The 24832-nt window shown below is 38.9% G+C and overlaps 1 protein-coding gene across 3 annotated transcripts in view; it reads right to left on the minus strand.

The window, feature by feature from the left end:
* Positions 1–2948: 2948 nt before the first annotated feature.
* Positions 2949–24832, minus strand: part of MAK (male germ cell associated kinase) — a 28412-nt gene continuing 6528 nt past the window's right edge. The window contains exons 7-14 of one of the 3 annotated variants that reach the window (XM_072851380.1): positions 20755–20922; positions 18660–18980; positions 17328–17494; positions 16667–16797; positions 14889–15020; positions 12894–12968; positions 10004–10132; positions 2949–3103 (exon numbers count right to left, since the gene is read on the minus strand). In XM_072851380.1, coding sequence (XP_072707481.1) covers positions 2949–3103; positions 10004–10132; positions 12894–12968; positions 14889–15020; positions 16667–16797; positions 17328–17494; positions 18660–18980; positions 20755–20922 — 1278 coding nt within the window. The remainder of the gene's footprint in view (positions 3104–10003; positions 10133–12893; positions 12969–14888; positions 15021–16666; positions 16798–17327; positions 17495–18659; positions 18981–20754; positions 20923–24832) is intronic. The other 2 variants (XM_072851381.1, XM_072851382.1) reach the window with 2 other exon arrangements.

Here is a 24832-nt window from a genome sequence, read left to right on the forward strand (position 1 = left end):
ACAGCTCCGGCAAGGGCAGGAGTCACAGCAGCCTGGTCCCAGGCCACACAATTTGGGTCAGAGCTGGCTTGAGCACAGACAGCGAGAGCTCTTGGGGGGGAACTGTACTGAGAGCACCTTCCTAGAGCCCTTACTCATCAGCCTGCGGAGTTCAGCTTCAGGTGCTTGCCCATATTTACTTTTCCCTCTTACCTCCCTGCATAGAAACAAGGGGTGCGCAGGACAGCAGTGGTTTGTTTATAAATCATCCTTTTTAGTGCCTAATCCCAGGCCGTGGACCCAGTATCGGTAGGCAGGTGTCTGAATGTCTGTGCTCTAGCTTGAAAAGGTTAATAAGCCAGGCATGAGCATTTAAGACACTTCTTTTTAAACTACTGTACGGGTTATTTGCTTCTTCATATTGCTTTTGAAGCAGTTTATCTTCTGTGGAAGTAAGGTGCAAACATAAATGCATCTCCTGCAATAAACTGAGAACAGTCACAATCCAGTAGTTTTCTAATTGTATAATGCTAGTCTCAAATCAGGTATCTTGTGAATTTGGGCTGCAATTGTCCTTTAATGGAATGAGGACAATAGAAAGCAGAGAATTGGACTGATAAGCTTTTAAACGCTTAGACCAAAGTGTTAAGCCTTGCTGCTGTTTCATGAGCTTTGGAAAGCAGTAGCTTGAATTGAGAACTGCTGGTAGAACCCTTGCTACCACTTTTCATGTTCAGGAGAAACAGTAGTAATCCAGACAAAGGGAGAGAAAAGCTTGAGCCTTATATACTTTTTACCCCCTTGGAACTTTATCAGCATATACTACATTTCTTGAGCATTAGATGGCATTTCTGTACTAACAGTTCAACGTGTATCAATGAATTGGAGTTAAAATGACTGTACAAAGCCTATTAGCCTCTTATTACTGTTTTTCCTTGCTGTTTACAAAGAGAATTTCTTAACACTTGTCATGCATTGATTATGGACAGGTAAAGGCCGTTATGGTTACGTCAAAGCTGTTTCAATGTTAATTAGCATATGGTAAGGACAGCATGTTTCTTCTAGCCATATTTAGTGCCATAAATAGTACCTTTTTATTTTTCTGCTCTAGGTGACTTATGAACATGGGAGCTATGGACACGTTATTAGTTAATTCCTCGACCAGACTGTGATTTTAACTAAGTCACTGGCATCTTGTACTAGAGATGAGTGATTAATTTCTCTTGTTTTCTAATTATAAAACCAGTGCATTTATGCCTGTTATAGAAAGTCCGAGGTTGTCCTTCGTTGCCATAGCCAGTCACAGATATATTCTACAGATAAATTAAGATGCATTTAAATAGCATAGGGACATCTGTTAATACTAAGGGAATGACAAATACTTAAGCCTAGACCAATGGCAATTGAATTAAAGTCTCTAGTGCATTACTAACCAGATATCCCTGTCCCTATATAGCTCTTCCAGTATTAAAGTGGCATTTTCTTTAGGTGCAATTTTTGTAACAAAATATTTGACTTTTTGGTACAACTGGTTTAGATTAAATTGATTTCCAGTAAATTAACATAACCCATATATTATGGCACATTAGGTCAACAACAGGAATTGAAATTTTTATATGCCATTGTAAAAGCTATACAAATACATTTCTTTTTTAGAATGCTTAAAGTAATCATTAACAACTTTACATCTTTAAAGAACATACTCATTTTGCACTTTAAAATGGCAGGTTTAATGTAACTACTAAGTCTAAAGCATCTATTCTAAATGCATTTGTTAACAGAAGTAGCCTAGCTCAACATCCTAAAAATAATGTATTGTACATTGCAAGGTCCTTTGGGGGATATTACTGTAAAACTTAGCATAGAAGCCAGGGAAGGTACTGAATGAGCATATAAACAGTGAGGTATTGCGTTATTAAAGTTTGTGTGTGTTTTTAGGGACCTAAGTTGGCCTTTAAGATCTAAACCAGAAAGCAACGTCTTTGAAGAACAGCTCAATATCCTCCCTCATGTAGCTTATTCAACTTCCGTAGTTTAGTTTGATCACCCAAAAAAGACAAGCAGAAACAGGACTTTACTGATAATTTATGCCTTTTTGGCTAATTCACCCTTAAAATTACTGACAGACTGCAGTGATTCAAGCTCCTTAAAATGTCACTGTGACACTCCCTTGACAGGACAGATATAAATCTCCACAGATCTTCGACCAAATATGGTCATAAGTTACTTTTAACAGTCAAATCTAATTTTTAGGCTTCACTACAGCTTGGCGAGGTAAGTCTAGCATTCAGTACTTGTTTAACTATTGTCCAATATTGCTATATCATTCTGTAGCCATATATGGGCCAAGTTTTTAGACGTTCCTTGTGTAGTATTTATCAGTGGATTGCTTATGTCCTGCTACAAGGAGTTAAGTTCTCATTGCTATCATGAATATTTGCACATTACAGGCCCTAAGTAACTCTTAGGTACAAGTGAGTTCTGAAATGCATGTATGAGAGCGTGGTGTTCTTCACAAAGCCTGATCTGTGATTTCACTCTCATCTTTCTGGTAAGGAACCAGCCTAATACCTGAAAGCCTGGTGCTGCTCTGCTTTAGCCCTGCTTCTAACTGCTTGTGTACTTGAAAGCAAGCATGTCCCAATAGTGGACGTTGCATTGGGCGAACCACCATAACAGTTGTTTTAAGAGTACGAGGATAGGAGATCCATCTATAGAAAAACGTCGAGTGAAATCTACTTCTCAGTAGTTTTGGCAATACGTGTTATACAATACTTCAATAAATCCTACTTTATAGTCAGTATTTTACATGGTACTATGTGTCTTATACAGATAATAGAACACAAGGTCTTTTTTTCTTCTTTACTATTGCATAGTCTTAGGAAAAGTGAGAGCAAATAGGCATTTCAGGTTTCCAGTGCAGGAGAACTGAACATAGCTCACACCATATCTATATAGGATGGCATTTTCTATCTGTTTCCTCCGTATTTGGCCACCCAGTCTGTTCTTCCATGTACCGGCTGAATTGTTGGTGGGCGAGTTAAAATAGTCATGTGTTTTGCCGCTGAATTGAAAGTAGGACCCGGTAACTGAGCACGAGCAGCTTTGGTTTTCCAGGAATAATCTGAAAGGAACAAGAACTCAGAATTAGTTACGACTCAAGTGGTTATTTCACTCCTTCACAGATAAAAGAATGAGAGCTTAAAGATGACTTGTGGTACTCAAGGATGCCAGCACAGCAGGATGCTTTGGTCTCTGATATGCTGTCTATGCTTGTTTTCAGATAAGGTTAATGTTTCCTGTACTTTGTGTATCTTATTAGTAATTCTCATCTACTGGATACTTGTTTTGCAACAACCCCTTGAGAAAACATTGAGACTGAAATTAAGTGGAAAAACTCTTGTGTATGTCTACAACTGTGTATCTCCTCCTACAAAACGGCTACAGAATGGAAGTATTCTTTCCTCTATCTCAAATATTTGAAAAAGCATGTAAGATTGCTAAACTTATTAAAACCCAAACAGCCTAGACTGAAGGACAGCTTCTGGAGACCCTCTTGTTCCTTTTGAGATTATGCCTTTTATTCCCCTCCTGCTTAGCTGAGAACTACCTGGTGGCGAGTCTTCTTCGTCTCCATTTCCTCTTTCTCTATCAATTTCGTAGTATCTGTTCCAAGTCCTCGGTTTTTTTTATCTCTTATATTGGCACCCACCTCTCTCAGGCACCAGTAGTAGTGCACTACTATATTCCCAGCCTTCCTACTCAGATTTCCCCTTTCTGCATTTCAGATGGTCACTACTTCCTCAAGCTTCATGTGATTAAAGTAATTGCCCTGGTGCAGGGGTTGTCTGCTCATGGTTTTTCTTAATTTTCACCACCAATTCTGACATTTTCCCAAGCCTTTAAAGTCAGTCATTTGGGACCTCTCATATATAAGAAGAAATCCTATTAGGATTTGTATATATAAGAAATAGATATACTCCTGCTATACCTTACCATTGTTTCCTTAGCATTCCTAAAGTACGCCCTACCCCTTCCATTCCTACTTTGGTAGTTTAGTCTTCTTTTACTAGGTATTACTGATACTTTTTTAATTTAACATGTTATGGATAAAATACTTTTTGTGGGTGCGTGCCTACATATCATTCTGTTTCTTATGGAAAACCACCTATTTTTGGTGGAATTTTTCAACAGTGCGTTGAACCCATTCAGGAACAAGTGAGGATCAAGACATTTAAAAAGGAGGAATCTCAAGGAACTGAAACTGGGGGTCAGGTCTCCACCTCTTTTGAAAACTAATACTGTTCTTTTTATTGTAGGCTGGCATTCCCTATCTTTCATCAGCAAGTATGATTCCAGCCTACCCTCTCTTGGCAATGAAGGTCACTTTTCTCAGGTCTTGGTATTGCATTTTCCTCAGAGAAATTGATCTTTTATACTACATGAAATTATTTAAATTATGGCATTAAAAAACTTAACAAATGAAGAGAGCAAAACCAATTGAAAGCGTAACTTATTTCAGTTTGGATAATACAAAGCAAAGGGCCACCAAAAATGTTAATGTTCAAATATTGACAGATAGGAGATAAAAACCTGCCATTTGCTTCATCCTTATCTCTCTTCCCAAGTCTGCAGAGTTTAGGCTAAATATGAGGGGTTTAAGCAATAGGATTCTTGCTCTTCTCCAGGACATGGAAGAGTCTCTTAATTGACCTCCATCTGCCAGCCTTTCTGACTTTTACTACACATTTTCCATTTCTAATTACAGATTAACAGTGAATTTATTTCCCTTTGGATCACGGTAGGTAATTCCTTTTCATTCTCGCTATTCACAGCAGTCTAGAGATAGTTGCAGATTTTGTCCTCCTGTGAACTTCTTGATCCACACACTGTAACAAATCAAAACTCTCGCTGTTGTGTTTCAGTGGTGAGTTGATAAGACAATAAAGTGCCGCTCCAGCCTTCCCTGGTGGGTTTCTGATCAACTCAGACTCAGAATATGCATACATCCAAGTGTATCTTATATATGTGTGCCATCTCCTTCCTTCCCTCCCTCCCTCTCTCCTTCTCAGAAGTCACTTGCAAGTTCCTAAGGGGAACAGGTAACTCAAAAGAGCAAGTCAGCAAAAAGACAACATTATTAAGCAGGACCATATCAGATTGGTCTGCCATAGGCCCTTTAGTTAAACAATTCACGATTAGTATAGGGCCTTGCTATTTCATCTGAAGGAACTAGAGAAGCATGCTCTTGAGTTTCGGACAACAGCTCTAAATCTTCACTCACAAACCAGTTTATTTTGCATCCTGAGCGCTTCTGTTCATCTTCTCTGAATCAGAAACATACCGACAAAGAAGGTGCTCAGAATGTCATCCTTACCACAGAGGATCCAAGGTAACAGTTACATTCAGAACAGAGTTCACATTATTTTTAACTGATGAATGGAACAGTCTTTTAATGTGTTTGTTATCATTACTGTATCATAACTGTTAAGAACTGGCCATTTGCATTCTCTTGTTTGGCTTTTACCTTCTATAATGTAGCAACATTGAAAGTTTAACTTCACAAAGCACTCTTGTGATATTTCATGGATACAAGAGTAGTGTCATCTCAGTATCCACAGACTTACATAGCCAACATAGTGAGATGAAGACACAGTGAAAACCTACCTTACATGACCACTGCAGAAACCACAGGCCAACTAGATAGGGCCAGTAAATAAGAGAGCAAATAATTTTAATTTACTGCTTATACCATATGTGTAACATTACTTGTGAATTTACTAAGTCACTTGATGAAGGGTCTTTGCCTTTTTTGAAATTGTTGAGGCCACTGTAAGCATCGATCAGCATCATTCAATTGCATTAAGTGACATTGAGCTGATCAAAGACCCACACAAGACAGCCCCAAGCTACATGAAGGTCACTGTCAAGAAAATTCCTCCAAATCCACTCAAATATAAGGCTTTTTTTAAAACCTGAATTTATCTATTTTGCATAGTTACTAGTTGGTACCAATTCCTACTAGTCACATAAACCATGGATTTATATTTGTGTCCAATTTACATGACCATTTACTGTAGAGTTGTGGAGTTACATATTTTTACAGTTCTGGTTAGCCCTTCACCACTAATGAACAGTAGTTTAGCAAACAGTCCAAACCTTCAGTGGCAGGGAAGAATACTGAAAGGAACAGGGAAACTCACCTGCTCAACACGTGGCTCAGAGGCTGGTGCCATCGGTGGAATTTTGGTTTTTTTGATCATGGGGATGTTTATACAGCACAAGGCCTGCTGGTGACGGATGGAGTTCAGCTATCTCAAAGGGGGGAAAGGATTCTTGCTCATGAGTTGGCGGGGCTCCTCAAGAGGCCTTTAAACTAGGTTTGAAGCGGGAAGGGGATGTTACCAGGCTCACTAGAGAGGAGCCTAAGGGTGGCATGCCAAGGTTGGGAGTGAAATTAATAGCCCAGCTCAAGTGCATCTACACCAATGCACACAGCATGGGCAACAAACAGGAGGAGCTGGAAGCCATTGTGCAGGATAGCTATGACTTAGTTGCCATCACAGAAATGTGGTGGGATGACTCTCATGACTGGAGTGCTGCAATGGATGGTTATAAGCTCTTCAGAAGGGATAGGCAAGGAAGGAGAGGTGGTGGGGTGGCTCTGTATGTTAGGGAGCGTTTCGATTGTGTGGAACTCAGCGATTATGATGATAAGGTTAAGTGCTTACGGGTAAGGATGAGGGGGAAGGCTAACAAGGCAGATATCCTGCTGGGTGTCTGTTATAGACCGCCCAACCAGGATGAAGAGGCAGATGAAGAAGCAGCTGGCAGAAGTCTCACAATCGCTAGCCCTTGTTGTCCTGGGGGACTTCAGCTTACTGGATGTCTGCTGGAAATACAACACAGCAGAGAGGAAACAGTCTAGGAGGTTCCTGAAATGTGTGGAAGATAACTTCCTGACACAGCTGGTAAGTAAGTCTACCAGGGGAGGTACCTCACTTGACCTGCTGTTTACAAAGAGAGAAGGACTGGTGGGAGATGTGGTGGCTGGAGGCCGTCTTGGGCTTAGCGACCATGATATGATAGAGTTCTCAATTCATGGTGAAATAAGGAGGGGAGTGAACAAAACCACTACCATGGACTTCTGGAGGACTTCTGTTCAGGACACTGGTTGAGAGAGTCCCTTGGGAGACAGTCCTGAAGGGCAAAGGGGTCCAGGAAGGCTGGGCATTCTCCAAGGAAGTCTTAAAGGCGCAGGAGCAGGCTGTCCCCATGTGCCGTAAGATGAACCGGCGAGGAAGACGACCAGCCTGGCTGAACAGGGAGCTTTTGCTGGGACTCAGGAAAAAAAGGAGAGTTTACCACTTTTGGAAGAAGGGGCAGGCAACTCAAGAAGAGTACAGGGATCTCATCAAGTCATGCAGAGAGAAAATTAGAAAGGCAAAAGCCCAGCTAGAACTCAATCTGGCCACTGTTGTAAGAGATAATAAAAAATGTTTTTACAAATACATTAACAACAAAAAGAGAGCCAAGGAGAATCTCCCTCCTTTATTGGATGTGGGGGGGGAACACTGCCACCAACGATGAGGAAAACGCGGAGGTACTCAGTGCCTTCTTTGCCTCAGTCTTTAAGAGTCAGACCAGTTATCCCCAGGGTATTCAGCCCCCTGAGCTGGAAGACAGGGATGGAGAGCAGAGTAAACCCCCCATAATCTAGGAGGAAGCAGTTAACGACCTGCTATGCCACCTGGATGCTCACAAGTCTACGGGGCCGGATGGGATCCACCTGAGAGTACTGAGGGAGCTGGCGGAGGAGATTGCCGAGCCACTCTCCATCATTTGACAGCAGTCCTGGTTAACAGGGGAGGTCCCAGATGACTGGAGGCTTGCCAATGTGATGCCCGTCTACAAGAAGATCCGGAGGACTACCGGCCTGTCAGCCTGACCTTGGTAGCGGGGAAAATTATGGAGCAGTTCATCTTGAGTGTGCTCAACAGGCATGTGCAGGGGATCAGGCCCAGCCAGCATGGGTTCATGAAAGGCTGGTCCTGCTTGACCAACCTGATCTCCTTCTATGACAAGGTGACCTGCCTAGTGGATGAGGAAAGGCTATGGATGTTGTCTACCTGGACTTTAGAAAAGCCTTTAACACTGTCTCCCACAGCATTCTCCTAGAGAAGCTGGCAGCTCATGGCTTAGGCGGGGGTACTCTTTGCTGGATGGAAGTGATCCAGCCAAAAAACTGGCTGGATGGCTGAGCCCAGAGAGTTGTGGTGAACAGAGTTAAATTTGATTGGCAGCTGGTCACAAGCAGTGTTCCCCATGTTGGAAAATAAGTGAGGAACATGTAAAGAATAAAGTTCAAAGGGTCAACCAAGAAGGAACAAAAGAAACCCCAAGAATATCCTAGTGAAACTGGATCTTCTAGCATGTGATATTTAACACTGGAGAAAATTAAGCCTTAAAAGGAAGAATGACCCTGAATTAATGACCTGAAAAGCATGGTTTTGGGGTCCACGACCACCAGTGACCACCAGAGGACCCCCATGTGAAAAACTGAGCATGCGTTATGCTGAACCATCATTATGTAAGATAATAATTAACATAGTCCCACCTAGTAGTGTGAAAACCTATGCATGTGAGAAGATACACTGTATAAATGAACCTAGATCTGTGTAAACTGGTATGCACGTTAGGCGGAAGGATCCCCTGTGCATCCAGTGCTGCAAAAAAGAGAATGCCTGCTTCTTAATGCTACATTGGTGTTAAGAGGTTTATTCCTGATTCCGGTGACACCCAGGGCTCAGTTTTCGGGCCAGTCTTGTTTAATATCTTTATCAATGACCTGGATGAGGGGACTGAGTGTGCCCTCAGGAAGTTTGCAGACGACACCAAATTGGGCGGGAGTGTTGATCTGCTTGAGGGTAGGAAGGCTCTGCAGAGGGACCTGGACAGGCTGGATCAATGGGCCAAGGCCAATTGTATGGGGTTTAACAAGGCCAAGTGTAAGGTCCTGCACCTGGGTCACAACAACCCCATGCAACACTACAGGCTTGGGGAAGAGTGGCTGGAAAGCTGCCTGGTGGAAAAGGACCTGGGGGTGCTGGTTGACAGCCGGCTGAACATGAGCCAGTAGTGTGCCCAGGTGGCCAAGAAGGCCAATAGCATCCTGGCTTGTATCAAAAATAGTGTGGCCAGCAGGACTAGGGAAGTGGCTGTCCCCCTGTACTCGGCACTGGTGAGGCCGCACCTCGAATACTGTGTTCAGTTTTGGGCCCCTCACTACAAGAAGGACATCGAATTGCTGGAGAGTGTCCAGAGAAGGGCAAGGAAGCTGGTGAAGGGTCTGGAGCACAAGTCTTGTGAGGAGCGGCTGAGGGAACTGGGGTTGTTTAGCCTGGAGAAAAGGAGGCTGAGGGGAGACCTTATTGCTCTCTACAACTACCTGAAAGGAGGTTGTAGTGAGGTGGGGGTCGGTCTCTTCTCCCAGGTAAAAATGATAGGACGAGAGGAAATGGCCTCAAGTTGCATCAGGAGAGGTTTAGATTGGATATTAGGAAAAATTTCTTTACTGAAAGGGTTATCAAGCATTGGAACAGGCTGCCCAGAAAGGTGGTGGAGTCACCATCCCTGGAGGAGTTCAAAAAATGTGTAGACGTGGCACTTTGGGACATGGTTTAGTAGGCATGGAGGTGTTAGGGTGATGGTTGGACTAGATGATCTTAGAGGTCTTTTCCATCCTTAATGATTCTATGTTTCTATGATTCTAGAATTACAAAACATTTGCACCTTTATTTTCTCTTTTACCTAACAAATAATTGTAGCAATAGTTTCTCTGGGTATCAGGACTGCCTCTAGACACCTACATTCAATTCACTTACATTAAGAACAATTTATGCCTAAGAAGTTTATTTACAAAACATGAGGAAAATTTACTAAGGGCTAATAAATCTTTTAGGAAGCATGGGAAATGAACATTTCTCTTTGTCTCAGGTATGTATAGTAAAAGGATGTTTTTTACCTGATACAGGTGCACCAAGAGGAGCTAGCTGTATCCGTTGTCCAGCTGATCCAACTTCTTTTTTATGAAAGGAAGGGATATATACTCCTGATGGGTTGTAAGCAGCACCACTTACAAAGCCAGGATTTCCTGTTGACATTACAGAGTTTTAGTATTTTCAGTTGCATTCAGAAAACCGTACCTACTTTTTATAGTCACTTCAAAATATATTTGCAATACCACGAGAGTAAGTATGAGTGTTCTTTAAAAACTCCCTAGTGTTTGTCTGTTGAAAAAAAGTATATATTCATTCTTTGCCTTGTATATTAGTTGGACCCTTTACAGCACTTAACAGACTTGCTAAGTTGCAGATCCAGTACATCTGATCTGCAGTTCAGCACGCATAAAGACAACAGAGCAGGATGAACATTTCATTAGTACTTTCATTAAACTTGGACCACAGAGAAATTTTACACTGAGTTTTAGAGAAAGGCAGGATCTTACCTTTTACTTACAGCTACTTGCTTTACTGGAAGCCGGTTTAAGCACTTCAGTATTTGAAAACTAGCACTCAACAGTACCCTGGTGCTCAACATGTTTGGCCTAAATCTGTCTAAAATAATGGAACCAAACTTCTCTTGTGGGAAGTGGTGCACCACTTGAAGTTGACTTTGCCAGTTCCACAGTTGAAGGCCTGCTATAAAAGTCAGACCCAATTACCCTCTTTCTTTAACCCCGGTTACAATTTTATTGTGCCTAGTTTTGGTCCAGATCTTTCTTTAAAGCACTGCTACCTTGGGAAGGCTGACATAGCCATCCTCATTTGGAAGCTGAGAAACATTGTGCATTTACACACAAAATTAGTACTGAAATTATTGTCCAATGGCAGAGGGATCTGTTACAATATTTAGACCCCTGCTCCAAGAAAATGTCTTACCTTCTCCATGTCTGTCATCACTTGGGACAGTGTTAAGACTGTGTTGGCACAATGTCCAGAGAGATACTTTTCTCTAGTGGTGTGGTTCTGTATTCAGTAGTATCAAACTTGTGAACTACAAGGCCATACACAGTAGTTTTAATTTGACCTTTATCAAGTGTGAGCATTTTTATCATCTTAATAATCAGCATGGTTTCAATGCATTGAAACACAGTAAAACACAGAATATCTGATCTGACAGTTTTTCTGTCTCCTAAATCTCTGGCCTCAGTGCAATCCCAAAATGTTCCTCTTCACACAAACACTCCCAGTCCTCTGTGATAATTTCAGCGCTCAGAGCTGTGTATCTATAAGCTGGAAAATTGGTAATCTACAAACTCAAAAAGGTATCCTCAGCTAATTACAGCTGTGTTGGGTCATTGCATACCTCCCTGTTCAGGAGCACTAACAAAAAGCATTCAGCTAACTCAGTTTTGCCAGTCTCCCCAAACTGTCACTTCTATCAGTCCCGCAAATAGTTGGGTCTCCATGTGGCTTCCCTGTGTCCAGCTGATGCCAGTCTCCAGCATAGTAAAGAATGATACAAAGGTCCTTGTGAAAAATACAACTTTAATAAAGTATTATAATAAAATTTAACTTTCTTGTAGTCTTTAAGTTGTTCTTCCTTTCCAGGAATTTGCCTGAAAAACAAAAGCAACAGTTTTAGTGGTTTGTTCACCTGCCTGTGCACATACACACACATTCTCTTATTCCCCCAGTTCCTAGTTATTTCACTGGGAGTGGGTCATAGCTGTGACAGCTCAGTAGCATTGCTTAAAATTCTAAGGTCTGAAGATAAGAACATGAGAGGCCTCAATTAATATAACCTCAAAAAGACTACTTCTGTCTGCTTCTTACCTACAGCTCAGCAAAGCTGCCTATCTGTCAAAAATTGCTCAACCATTTTTTGGTTCTCCTTACCTCTAAATGTCCAATGTCCTTTATGAACCCTTTTACAGGAAATGGAAGAGCGCAGCCAGGAGGAGCAGTCTGGGTGAAACAGAGGTCTGGAGGGATGATCTTTTGTTGGATGAGAACAAGGGAAGGAGGAAAAAAAAGGTTCAATATAAAATAACAATAACTACAAGTAAAAAAAAAAATCCTGTTGAAAAGCACAGTTCCTTACCTCTGACCACTGCTGTACAAAAGAAGGGGTTCTTGCTACAGAAGTATTCATCCATCAGGCATCCAGGAGGTCTGGCAGCACGTGTATAGACAAGCACTCATGGCCATGGTGTCAGCAAGCGTAAGCGTGGCCCAGGCTGTACCCCCTACCTCAAACAATATATACCTGATTCTTCATAAAGGATAAAGTCATTGAATCGTTTGAGCTGCGTAGTGAGTTCAAAAAACCCTATGAATAGTTGCAATGAGACATAGCACACAGGCAGTACACACCAGAGGGGCCAGAAACTGGGAGAGAGGTGAAACATTCCAGCAGCTTTACAATGCTCGCAGTGAACAGTGTGTTTAGACACAAACTAGGCTGCCTGGAAACCTGAGCTTCCACCCTCTTACCCTAAGGTAACTCCACCAAAATCTATGCAATCACAGCACTGTAAAATCAGTGCAACAGACAGAGAATCAGAATGCAGTCAGTAGTGCAAGTCCCAAGTGCTATCATGAACAGGCAGTCCTTCAGGAGAGATGCACATGCTTCTTTAGGATCGCTTCTTCACCATTATCCAGCAACAGTGCAATGACATGCTGTGGATTATAATTAGGGTAATAAAATATTCTCTGTCTTTTAAAGCACATTAAGCGCCAAGAGTCCAGAAGTCACAATGAAGAGAGCAAGGTTTGACAAACAGATTACAACTGAAAATGAAGTATATGATCATCTGGAATCTGCATTATAAGTGCAATTTTTAGAAGAAAATGTAAAACATAAACATGAAATGTGCAAAGAACAAGGCTATAATTGCTATAAATTACCTTTTGGATCCTCTAATTTTTCATTCACCCTTTCTTTGCATGATAGCTTTTCAATAGGTATAATTAAGTTCTCATCTGTAGACAAGGAAAATGAAAGGAAGAAGAAAAGGGGAAGACAGAACTTTAGAAAAAGTTTATGAAGAACCTGGCTAGGTGATGTAAAAGAAATGAGAGAAAACAAAGCCGGAAAGAATAAATATCTGACATTTTTGTAATTATAATGTGTCATTCCTATGTTTTCTCAAGCAGGAAATGTTACTCTAACAAGTTACTTTACAAGGTCCTTTCTAATAATGGAATGAAAATGTGATTTACCAACAATGCAATCACACTCCAGTCACACAAATACATAAATCACAAGCTTAAGCACTCAGGCGTATCTGCAAAGTTGACTGATCATAACCTTAATTCTTCATAAATAAAGCATTTGTAACTATTTGCTCTTATCTTATTTCACCTTAGGGCAATGTTGTGGATGAGGAAAAAAAAAGCACTTAAATAAACTAAACTTAGTTATTTAAACAGTAAACAGCACAGACAGTGTCAACTTTCAATTCTGTCAATATGAAAAAAGAAAACATACATAATTTACATGTGTTGTATTTCCGTGATCGGTGCCCCAGCTATCCTGGTTTCATGTGTGTCTGTCTTAAATGTTGTTGCCTCCCCAGTATATGAAACATCACACGCAATTTAAGATACTGATGGAAATAATACCAAATATTTTCGAACATACAAAATAATCACTTTTAGATTTTTTTTCTTTAAACTTTTGGTAGATACCCAAAGTAAGCCAGTAAGACAAAAGCAGGATTTTTACCATTAGCATTCATCTTAATTTTATTTTCAGTGCAATTCCGTAGGTAGATGTCTAGCTTATTGGTGCATACTTTTGGAAACAGCTCTTTGCCTTTTTATGTCTAATTCCCTTGCAAGACTATTTTATGAATATATTAATTAATTCTGAGGCACTCAGATACTATATTTCAGAAAACAAAAAGGTACATACCATGATTACTTAAAAAGGTCCGTTCCATTCCATCAAAATTCTGCTAGGTACTGTTATTTTTCCACTTCCTAAAATCTTTCACATAATTTCAGATGAACAACTTAGAGCTCACCTGACTTTCAGAGGGAAAATCAGATTTGTTGACACTGCAGAATGGCTACGAAAGTTCTATTAAAAAGGGATGCAGCATCTGCATGTAAACAAACCTTCTGTACCAGCATGTAAGGCTAGGTGGTTTATTGGCATTAAAGTATTCGGGAGTGACTCATGCGAGCTGGACAATGGCAGCAAAGTTGTTAACAAAGTAACCTCCCGTAACAGGGCTATGGGACTGTGTACTTAAAGTATAGGGCTTGGTGGTCAGAAGATAGATTTTAGTCTTGAGTCTGATGCTTTCCTCAGTGAAATCTTAGATAAGCTATTTAACTAGTCTTGGTCTTCACTCTATAAAATGCTGATAATAAGTGTTCTTCACCAAACGTAGTACCAAAAGGCACCTTACTGCAAGTTCCTTGCTGAAAATAAGGGGACTTTCATGCAGCAAAGTATTTAGGACAAGGCGCGTAGATTGTTAAAAGACATGTTTAGAATATTAGGCCATACTTTTATTACCTGAGCACACCACCCACCATCTTGTTTTCATATGTGAGACTACTGTTTGATAGAGTTCCACAGCACCCTGACCAGGCAGTAATGAGGTCAAACTATTTGCTTAAATTAACACAGTAAAATAATGGTCTAAGAGGATTACGGACAAAATTTATCTTGACAGAACTTTATAACAGGGGCTGGTCTATACTTCCTTTATGCTCTGAAAGAAAAATACATAGTTTAGATATGAAGAAGTTGTTATTTTGAGTCTGTCGTTAAAACAAAAAAAATGTTAGCTAAGCCTGACAACAGAAGTTAAACCAGATGGTCTTAACGAAATTAATTAAATAAAGTATGGTGAGATATAATGTGGCCACTTTTAATTACATTTTTACCTGTAGTATTTCTGTTGAAAGTCACTCCTCCTCCAGTATGTGCCAGTGGTTTAGAAAACAACTGGTTGTTCCAGGTTCCATGTGATCCTTCTTTACTGACTGCTACTAAAGAGGCACTCTTAGGGTTTACACCTTAGAAAACAAATTATGGAAAATGTTATAAATATCAAATTTCAAACATAATTCAACCAATGAAAAATGGACATTTCTAGAATGGTAAAACAACACTGAATTATTTGTGGTATAATGTAAACACCATTAATGTAAAAGAACAAGGCCTATTGATTAGGTTAGATTTTTCAGCCAAACCATGAAAACCAGAGACACTGATTTAAGAACAATTCTCTTCATGCTTTCGAGAGAACTTTTAAAAGCCTTTTTAGTACAGTTACTTGGTTTCTATAAAACCATAATCTCATTATTGATATTTTTGACTCTCAAACAACTAACACAAATTAAAAATACCTATAAAAAACTAGGGTTCTCAAGGCTGAAAATAAACAATTTCTTCAAGGGATAAGTTAAAAAGTAGGACAAAGAGGTGCTTGTTACTTCAGCGTGTTACAAGCATTACAAGAGTTAATGGGATTACACAGCATGGAAGCAGCTCCCAGATCTAGCGGTAACAGAACTAAAATAATATAGATAAACAACAAGTATGATTCTTGGAGCTATTATTCTCTTAAGAGCTCATATTAATTATTTTTTACATCTATGCCTTTCTCATTGAAAACTCCACTAAAACCAGAGAGATGTTAGAAGAAAAAAAAAATTTAAAAAAGATAAGAAATATAGATGAACTTTCCATTTTTTGTTTTTCCTTTTGGACTTAAACTCCTGAGTCTCTGGGCATCCTATTTAACATTCAAGAAGGGATTTCATATTCAGAAGTCATCATTGGCCTAATGAATTCCTGAGAAATTAGTGATACATTGTAACAAAACAACTGACAATCAGGAATTCCTCTGTGAGCCACCTAAATTCTCCTATGTGGATTACAGTAGAAGTCATGATACACGCACTGTAATCAGGCAAACCATCATGGCAATAAAGAAAACACACTAAGTGAGACACCAAGGCAATCATTTGATTATAGAATATATTCAGAATACTAACTGAAGCAAATATTCCCTTTTCTTTCTCCTCCTTCCCATTCTTATTCCTATCAATTACATAATTTCATGTTATTTTCCTGATAAAACCACTCAGATTTAGACTAAGCTATCTATTTATTTTTAAGGAGGATGACTGCCTTGGGAAGGGAAGTGAGTGGGTGAATTCCTACTAGTGCAAGTGACTGATATTTCTAAACACTTCCTACCAAGAAGGGTAACTCTGCTTATCAGAACTTTAAGATAAAAAAAATCCAAACCTCCTGATACTGCAAAACTGAGAACTACGCACTATATGTTTATATACGGGTAGTTTCTTTAGTCCTCAGATACACTTGCTTATGGTCAATCAGGATATATTCCTAGGAATCCAAGAAATCTGGGATTCCTATTATTGTGGGTTTTATATGTTACTTGTCGTAAGAGGGCCTATGAACTTTCATGGTGTACAAACAGTGTTGAGCTCCCTTCCATGTTTACGTAGCCAGGACCTTCTGCATCTGTTGTGATGAAGTATGTTATGGGAAAGGCATTTAGTCCAAAACTTGAAAATCTAGCCTGGTTATGAAAAGTGAAATTACCCAGTGTGATATCTAAAGTTTTAATGTACTGTACATAGATTGTTCACAGCTTGTATTTTCCGTATGTATTGACTTTTACCCTTACCAGGTAGATATCTTGATTGTCTTAGATAGTACTGTTTTGCTGATGTGTTTGATCTTCCAGAATCATTTCTCATCAGAACCTTATTTTCCCCTCCTGGCTGGATACAGCATGAAGCTTTTGGTTCTGGCACACTGAAAAATCAAAATGTTCAAACAATGTGACCAACAACTCCAGCTCAGAATACCACAAGCTGACCCTAGCCTGAAGAGTATAGTGCTCTTCTCTTAACCTGCCTTCATCAGTAAAATTTATTCCCACAGAAAGTAACAGCCAAATCTCATACCTCATGAGAGTTTGACCTGGGACTTCAAAGAAAAAAAAGTGTATCCAACACTACTGAATAAAAGCAAATGTGGATAACTATAGCAGATCTTTCCCTAACTTAACTGACGAAGGAAATGAAGTTAGTATATCTGATTTTAGTAAAACAGTTTCTTAATAACACAACGAACACCTAAACCATACAGTGCCTGAAAACAAATTTGATTCAGTTTGGATATTACTGGTGCTCTATCAACACCACACCCAAAGCTCATACAGCTCTTTGCATTCTTGCAGACTTTTGGTGACTTAAATTTTAGCAGATTTGACTCAATTAATCTATAAATCTACTGGAAACTGTTTACTAAAAAAATTGTGATTTTATAATTATAGGACTTACCTAAAAAGACATTCCTTGTTTTTCTTTTCTTTTAACAGTGCAATGCTAGGCTTCTTTGAACATGACATTCCAAATTCAGTGTCATCCAAGTCATCCCAGCTATCCACAGTCTTTACCAAAGTCTGACCCCATCGTCTTCTGCAGCTTTTAGGACCTGCTGCACCATTCTGAAGGCTACTAGCTGCTTGTTTCTATTATAAATGGGAAAAAAAAGCTTCAATTCCATTCTAAAATTTTGTATTTTGTATCTAGTTCACTTCCTGACTACAGCTTAAGAACTTTGAGGGAATTTTTCCCATTGTGTTGTGCCTACTTTGGTCATAGTCCTAGAATGATTTTAAGCACAAAACATAACAATAATGCTGGCAGGTATTCTGAGTGTAGCTTTTTCTGGACTGTCATCCTTAAATTGCTCAAATCTATCTGAAGTAGTGAAGTTAACCTTCTATTTGCAGACCCAGTTCAGTGCTCAGTCTCTACTACTGCTATCTTGCTGAACTCCTGCTCTCAACAGCGGTAGATGAACAGTGGTCAAGAAGTAGGGCACAGTGGTGCAGAACATTCACAGCAATCACGCTCAGGGTTTATGAGTGCCAATTGCCATGGCCCCAAAATAAATACAGCAAATAACAGAAGTTAGTCAGGGCTTCCCTTAACATTCTCTTCCAAAGAAATTATTAGATTTTAAAGCTGTCCTTTCATCTGACTGTAGTTTGCTTTCCAGTATTTTCTGAATACCTGTTATTTTTAACATACTTTATATCGTAGTTCAGTGGAAAGCAAAAAGAAGATTGTAAACCAAAGCTTAATATTAATCTTGCTAAAAATCTTACAAGCTTAGGAACTGGATGAAGTGTCAAGTTCCATGTGATTACAAGTGTTGCTCACTTTGCAGCTATCTACTAGTAGCCAACAGGTGGTAGTCAGAGAACTACTGTCATAAACAAGACTCTGAGCTTTCTCAGGTATTTTCCTGCTTAGGGCAAGGAAAGTTCTCCCTTTCCACTTCTCTGTTGTATACTAGCAATATTTTTAATATTTTTGTGAATTGTTTCTCAAAGGTCAATAAACCATAGTTGTCATAACTACATTACTGCATAAGCATGCCAGTAAAGGCTATTATAAATGAACATAGATTGTTGTTACAAGCAATCTATTCTTCTGATTTGCTGTAAAATTTCAATAAGTGGCCAGTTATATCCTTAATTACTCCCTAATTATCTATCTGTATTTCTTCCAATAAAAAGTATGACAATTTTCAAGGGAACGCCTGGTTGAATCTACTAAGAACTTTTAATAAAACCACCTAAGTATTTATTGAAGACAACTTACTGGCGATGAGTTTTTATTGATAGTTGGAAAAAATGGTTGTGCCTGTGGCTGCTGCTGTTTTGGTACTTGCTGGTTAGCTGTATTCTGAGGCAATTGAATTTGCTGGAGAGGCTGGTGGTTAACCTTTGACAAGGGCTGTGGCTGTGTTTTGTCAGGTATATTGGGTGAAGACAGAGCTTCTGGCTTGGATATAGCTTCCAGTTTAGGTAAAGCTGGCTTTGGCTCTATTGGCTGAGCTGGTTTAACAGGAGTCTGCTTCTCCAGATACTGTGGAGGAGGTCCTAAAAGTTGGCCAACTTGAAAGTAAGGGTACTTCAAAGCCTGAAGAAGATACAACATGCTAATTTTACTTAAAAAAATTGACTTTAGTAACATTATCAAGGATCTAAGCACGTTTCTGAAGCATTTGAGCAAGCTCTACAGCACAAATGCAAGATGGATGAATACTGAGATCATATGTAAACACTGTATATTGATAACTGTCAGTTCTGTATCTTAAACTCTTGCCATCATATAATTTAGTAAGATGGATCCACTTGTACATGTTACAGCAGTCATGTCCTTTCTTTCCCTCCTTTACTTCTAGGTTTTGTGGAGTCTGTGTTTTGAGGTACATTTTACATTCAACACCATTCTATATTCATGCAGAAACAGATTTCAATCTTAAAATACAAAGTCTCTGCTACCTTTACCACATGCTTTATTACATGTTTCCACTGCTAACTATGTTTTGGCAACTTGATGAACAGCCTTTTTTTTAATTTAAAAAACAAAAAAACAGAAGTGTGATGATTGCCATTTAATATTAATGTATGGGTTTTACAATTAGAGGATGTTAACAAACAAAGTTTCTCCTTCATTTTCTTATCACCAGCTTTCCCTGTTTTTGTTTTGCTTTGAAGTACATTCACTGTGCTTTCTGTGCCTTCATGGTGTTTATTAGGAAACTACAGTGTCTGTCTTCAGGCAGATGTGTATTTAATTCTTTTTCTCTGACATTTTCATGTCCACCGCCAGACACACAGCATGGACATACCTTACTAACACAGCTCCTCCTATGGCACACTCTGCTACTCCTTCTGGGTAGGATCCTACTCTTTGTTAGTTTTCAAAGAGATGTTTTGCCTCAGCTGCACTTGAGAATTGCTGCCTTTGTACACATTTCCATGTATGTACATTAAACTCTCCCTTTTGGCTGTGGATTACACAACTGCTGCAGCTGCTTCCTTGGCAACTCACTTGGGCAAAAGCTGGTTATTTGCTTTCATAAAGCACCATGCAGTATTCTGTGTAGAGATATATAGCACCGAACTACAATTAGATGTCAGTGTCTGTAACAATAGATATGCTTTAGAAAGTGGAGAGAAATGGTTGCTCTACTTGGTACCATCTGCTTAACCACTTCTGAATCACTTACATTACATCCGCCTAGGATAAGTTGCATTATGCCTTTTTTCTTTCCTAATTGTATTCCCCTTTTATACCTTCTAAATAGGATTGCATTAGGTATGAATACTCCAAAAAATCAGTAGAATGTAACCATCTTTGGTACTTGAAATATATTTTTTAAAATTAACTTGGAGAAAAACTGTGACCTTTATGACCTATTGGTATGTCCTTCACAAAGTTCCTTCCTTATCACTTAGTACAGTCTATGTCCTGTCTCCAAGTAAAAATAATCCTTAGCTCTTCCATACTGCATTCCATCTGCAGCTTCACAAAAAGCAAAGCTTAATTTTCAATATTCCCCTTCATACAGATGGGGGAGGAGAAAGGCAGCGGCAGAAGTGACTGATAGTTACAATTCAGGAAACTTGCAGCTCAGATTTTTCTCTGTCCTATACAGAGAAAGTTTTAGAATATGCCAATACAGAAGACAACATTGCAGAAATAACTAAAGAGTTTATGATGTCTGCTGAGCCAGGTTTGGAATTTTCTCTCCTCACTACTCAGTCTCATTCCCACCAAAGCGTTCAAAATGAGGAGACGTTTCTCTGGCCATCAGTATTATGACAATCAATTGGTTTCTGTATCTACAATTTTTTAACAATGCAAGAAAATTCAGTCTTATACTTAATCATTCAGGTGCTCAGACCTGACTTGCTGTAGGTCTCTTCTTTGGATTCCAGTTCAGCATATCACTCATAAGCTGTATTGCTTCATTGCTTGCATTTGGGATGAGAGTTTTTAGGCTTATAGGGACACATTGTGGGAAACGAAAATTCATGGCAGAAGCAAGGTGGTATCCTTCTGGCCAGTCACTCTGTTTCAAAGGAAAGAAAAATGAGTACCAAAAAAGAACAAAGGCTATATACCTTTGAGGTATTAGATCAAATTTAATTTTATGCAGCTTGAGTCACGCTTGGTCTGCGTAGCTCCTTCCTATGTAGTGGAAAACAGGCATTCCTATTTTCCATTACAGTTGTTACACCACCAGTGAACACAGCATCAGCTTCCAATGACAGCCCTTCTCAAGCTCTCCTGTAGGTAAAGGTGGAACTGCCATTGCAGATACCACACTTGGACATAATCTATCTGAATGAGAAGAGAGTGCAGCAGTACCAGGAGCAGTATCGAACATCCCATCTACCACAGAAATGAGCTCAAACAGATGACTTCAACATCCCTTCTGAATGGGAATATTAGAGATGAGGCCCTTCCACCCAGCATACCATAGTTGTGTAACCATGATGCAGCCTATACAATACACCACTGATTCCACCATTAAGATAGTCAATGATTAAATTACAGTTAGACACTACTGCAACAGAAAAGAGCCATGACTGCCAGATGAAATTTTTTTTTTTTGAGTGTTTAACTTTCCAAAAGTAAACCCTGAAGTCCTTAGCTGCTTCATAATTGCATTGTTTGAATACAGAATCACAGGATTATCAAAGACCTCAAGAGATGGTCTAGTCCATGCCCTTGTCCTTTCCGGACAGGTATTAGTCTCAAAAAGCTTCCAGTTTCCAGCACTCCACAACCACTCTAAACAGTCTATTCCAGAGCTTAATTCTCCTCAAGATTAGAAAAACGTAGGTTTCTCTTGCGACAATACAAGACCGTTGCTGAGTGTGCTATCATCCATGGATACCAAGAAGGACTATTTCTTTCTTCTCTCTAGAACAGCCTTTTTATACATTAGAAGGCATATTTCTTCTGCTTTCTTCCAATCTTCCTTTCTATAGGCTAAAGAAACCCAAACAATTGAATTCCTGGGTCTAGGCTTTTTAAGTTTTTCTTCTTCTCTGGACTCTGATTTTTCTCCCTTGAAAGGCAAAACTTATAACTGGATATAATATAGCAAGTTGAACAGAAAGATTAGTTCATACGTCAATGGACAATACTCCTTTCTCTACACACTGGTATGGTATTTGTCTTCGTTGCAACAAAATACTGTTGACATACAATGCACTATATAGCTCCTATATCCTCTTCTACAGATGTGTTAGCTGGATAGTTATCCCCAAATATTTATGCAGCTGATTATTCTTGCCTAAGTACAGCACCGTACACACTACTAAAGAAATTTTTTTAAAGCTACATCTCTAATTTTATAAGAAACTCTGAATTCTAATCTTGTCTTCTAACATACTCAAGCCTTTCCAGCCTGCTATCTACCAACTAAAGAAGTAAAATCTATTCCATCAGAAGGCCTTTAATACAATCCATCTTTCATTCTGAATGCGAACCAGTAAAGCTTACTCTCTAAATAAGGCTTTCAAAACAGTTATGCACTTATCATGCAGTTTGTTTATAGAAATATGCTGATGACATTGTTATAAGGGACAGTGTCAGGAGCCTTACTGAAGACAATGTATGATATTAGTGCTTCTCCTCTATCCACAAAGCTCGTTACACTGCTACAGGAGTAAATTGGGTTGATTTGATAGAATTTGGTCTTAGGATACCATGTTAGCTATCACTCGTTTTTTTATGTACATCAACAACTTACAGTTTTAGCTCTGTTAACAGAGTCTATGGTAATCAAAGAACTCAAACATAATTATAAACCAACTTTGGTTAAAATAAGTCTCATGACTTCAAGTGACTTCCTATTCCACCTCAGAGAATAATTTGTTCATTTAAATTAATAGAGGTAGACTCTTTCCTCCTCTGCTGCACCTCCCTCCTTTACTGGTGACATTCTGTCTGCCAGAGGTAGTGATAAAGGAACAATTTAGAAAGAAGTAGCAAGGGCTGAGTGTTGAACTGGTGAAGTACAGGGATAGTGTGAAAATAGTACCAGTGCAAAAATGAAAAATACGTTTCAATTTATAAAAAAATTAATTTGGAATTATTTAAAGTGCCATTGCCAACCTTCAACTAATGAAAATGCATTTCATTAATCTCTCCTTTTCACATCGTCACCAGCTTTTTCATTAAATTGGCATACTCCTAGTGCACCATCACACCAGTACTTGAATGGTGCAACTTGCTTTATTTTATAAATAAATTATTTATAAATAAATTTTATAATTATTTATAAATAAATTTTATAAATAAAGCAACATTTTATAAATAAAGCAACTTAATTTATAAAATAAAGCAAAATAGTTGTCTGTCACTATTTAAAAAATCCAAGCTCACAGAAGTCATTAGTATGGTATTATGGACTTAAACAAAGGAAGGCAAATTGGGATTAAGATAGCTTCTGGGCATAATTCCTGTAATTCCTTATTGCAGGATAATGGAATAAATGAAATTGTATGTCTGAAAAAAATACTATTTATAAAACTATCTGCAAAACCAGACTATTAAAATAACTGCTGGTGTTTTTCAGGATGCAGAACAGTACTTCACTTGTAACATATGCATCATTTATCATGATAATTCCTCTCATAATATTTAAGTACTCTTCTTACAAGGTGATCTCCCTGAAGAATGCCTTAGCATTGTTGTAAGGAGATAAAATTCCCAAGTCTGCCCAGCAGATGACAGGGGCACAAAGGAACCAATTACAGGTTCCTGATCCTAGAGGGCTGATTTACAGTGTCTCTAACCCTGAGGGTCTTTAGAAGAGGCTACAGTTTTCTCTGAAATACTCAGCTGGTAATGCTCCCTGCTTTCCCAAGCAATCAGCTTGCTAGTCAGGGAATGACAGAGTGGGAACAGTCATGATTTGCTTCTGTTCAACTACTTGTAAGGTTACAGAAAAACCACAGCAGCCAGCTCAGCACTGTGCACCTACACACAATGAAAATCTCTGTCTGATCTCCCTGCACTTCCAGAACTTGTTTATGCTATACATTGAAAATGTTCCAAAAGCTACTGTGTTGCTCTCTTTCACAGATATTCTTAATATACATCAAAATGTTCTTCTTACTATCCTAGACTTGTGAGCTGCTCAAGGAACTTAACATCTGTGTTTGAAAACTCAAGTCTTAAAATACTGCTCATATTACACATTATTTCTGATAATGTCACAATTGTCATAGCAAGCACTGTTTTACACATCATAGCAATTTTCACTTAGTCCTCTAGACTAAATTTTCTCTACCACAACATATCATCTATAACTCTCCACCTCTGACCTTTTACTCTCTGCTCTGTCATGAGTTTGCACCTGTTTCTCAGTATGTTCTCTTGGATGTTTTCCCACCACTTCAAGCTCTGCATGTTCCTAGCTAAGCTTAATCTATTTCTGTTTTATGTTTTTTGTTCCCCACTTCTCTATTGATAACACCTCCTTTACTGGACAAGAATTATGCTTTATTTTATATCAGTAGAACACCAATGAAATTGATGTTTTTCTCTCCCACCCTTAGGTTTTCCAGATCTAGAGATTCTGTGTTCAGTCAGTTATTTCACAAAGTTCTGTTTGCGCCCATAAAGTACTGATATACATCTGCCATCTCTTATTCTCCAAAAAATACATATATTATATGGTCTCTTTTCAGTTTATTCAAAATTTTAAAGGTAAACTTATTCTCTTCTTTCATGTTCATGTATCCATTTGCTAAAATAACTTTTTAACTGAAGGAAATATAATTGCATACATTTTTGTATGCACTACCCAAACCTTCCTTGCTGTGGCAAAATGAAACCCTAAGAGACTTCCAATTTTCTTTCCAATATGCATAGCTTTAAATAACTAAATTAAACAATTTTATCTAGCTTTCATCAGAGAGCAAGGCTACTCATAACAGTATGATATCCAATGGATGCTAATA

Source organism: Ciconia boyciana, chromosome 2 (genome assembly GCF_034638445.1).
Source record: "Ciconia boyciana chromosome 2, ASM3463844v1, whole genome shotgun sequence".
NCBI lineage: Eukaryota > Metazoa > Chordata > Aves > Ciconiiformes > Ciconiidae > Ciconia > Ciconia boyciana.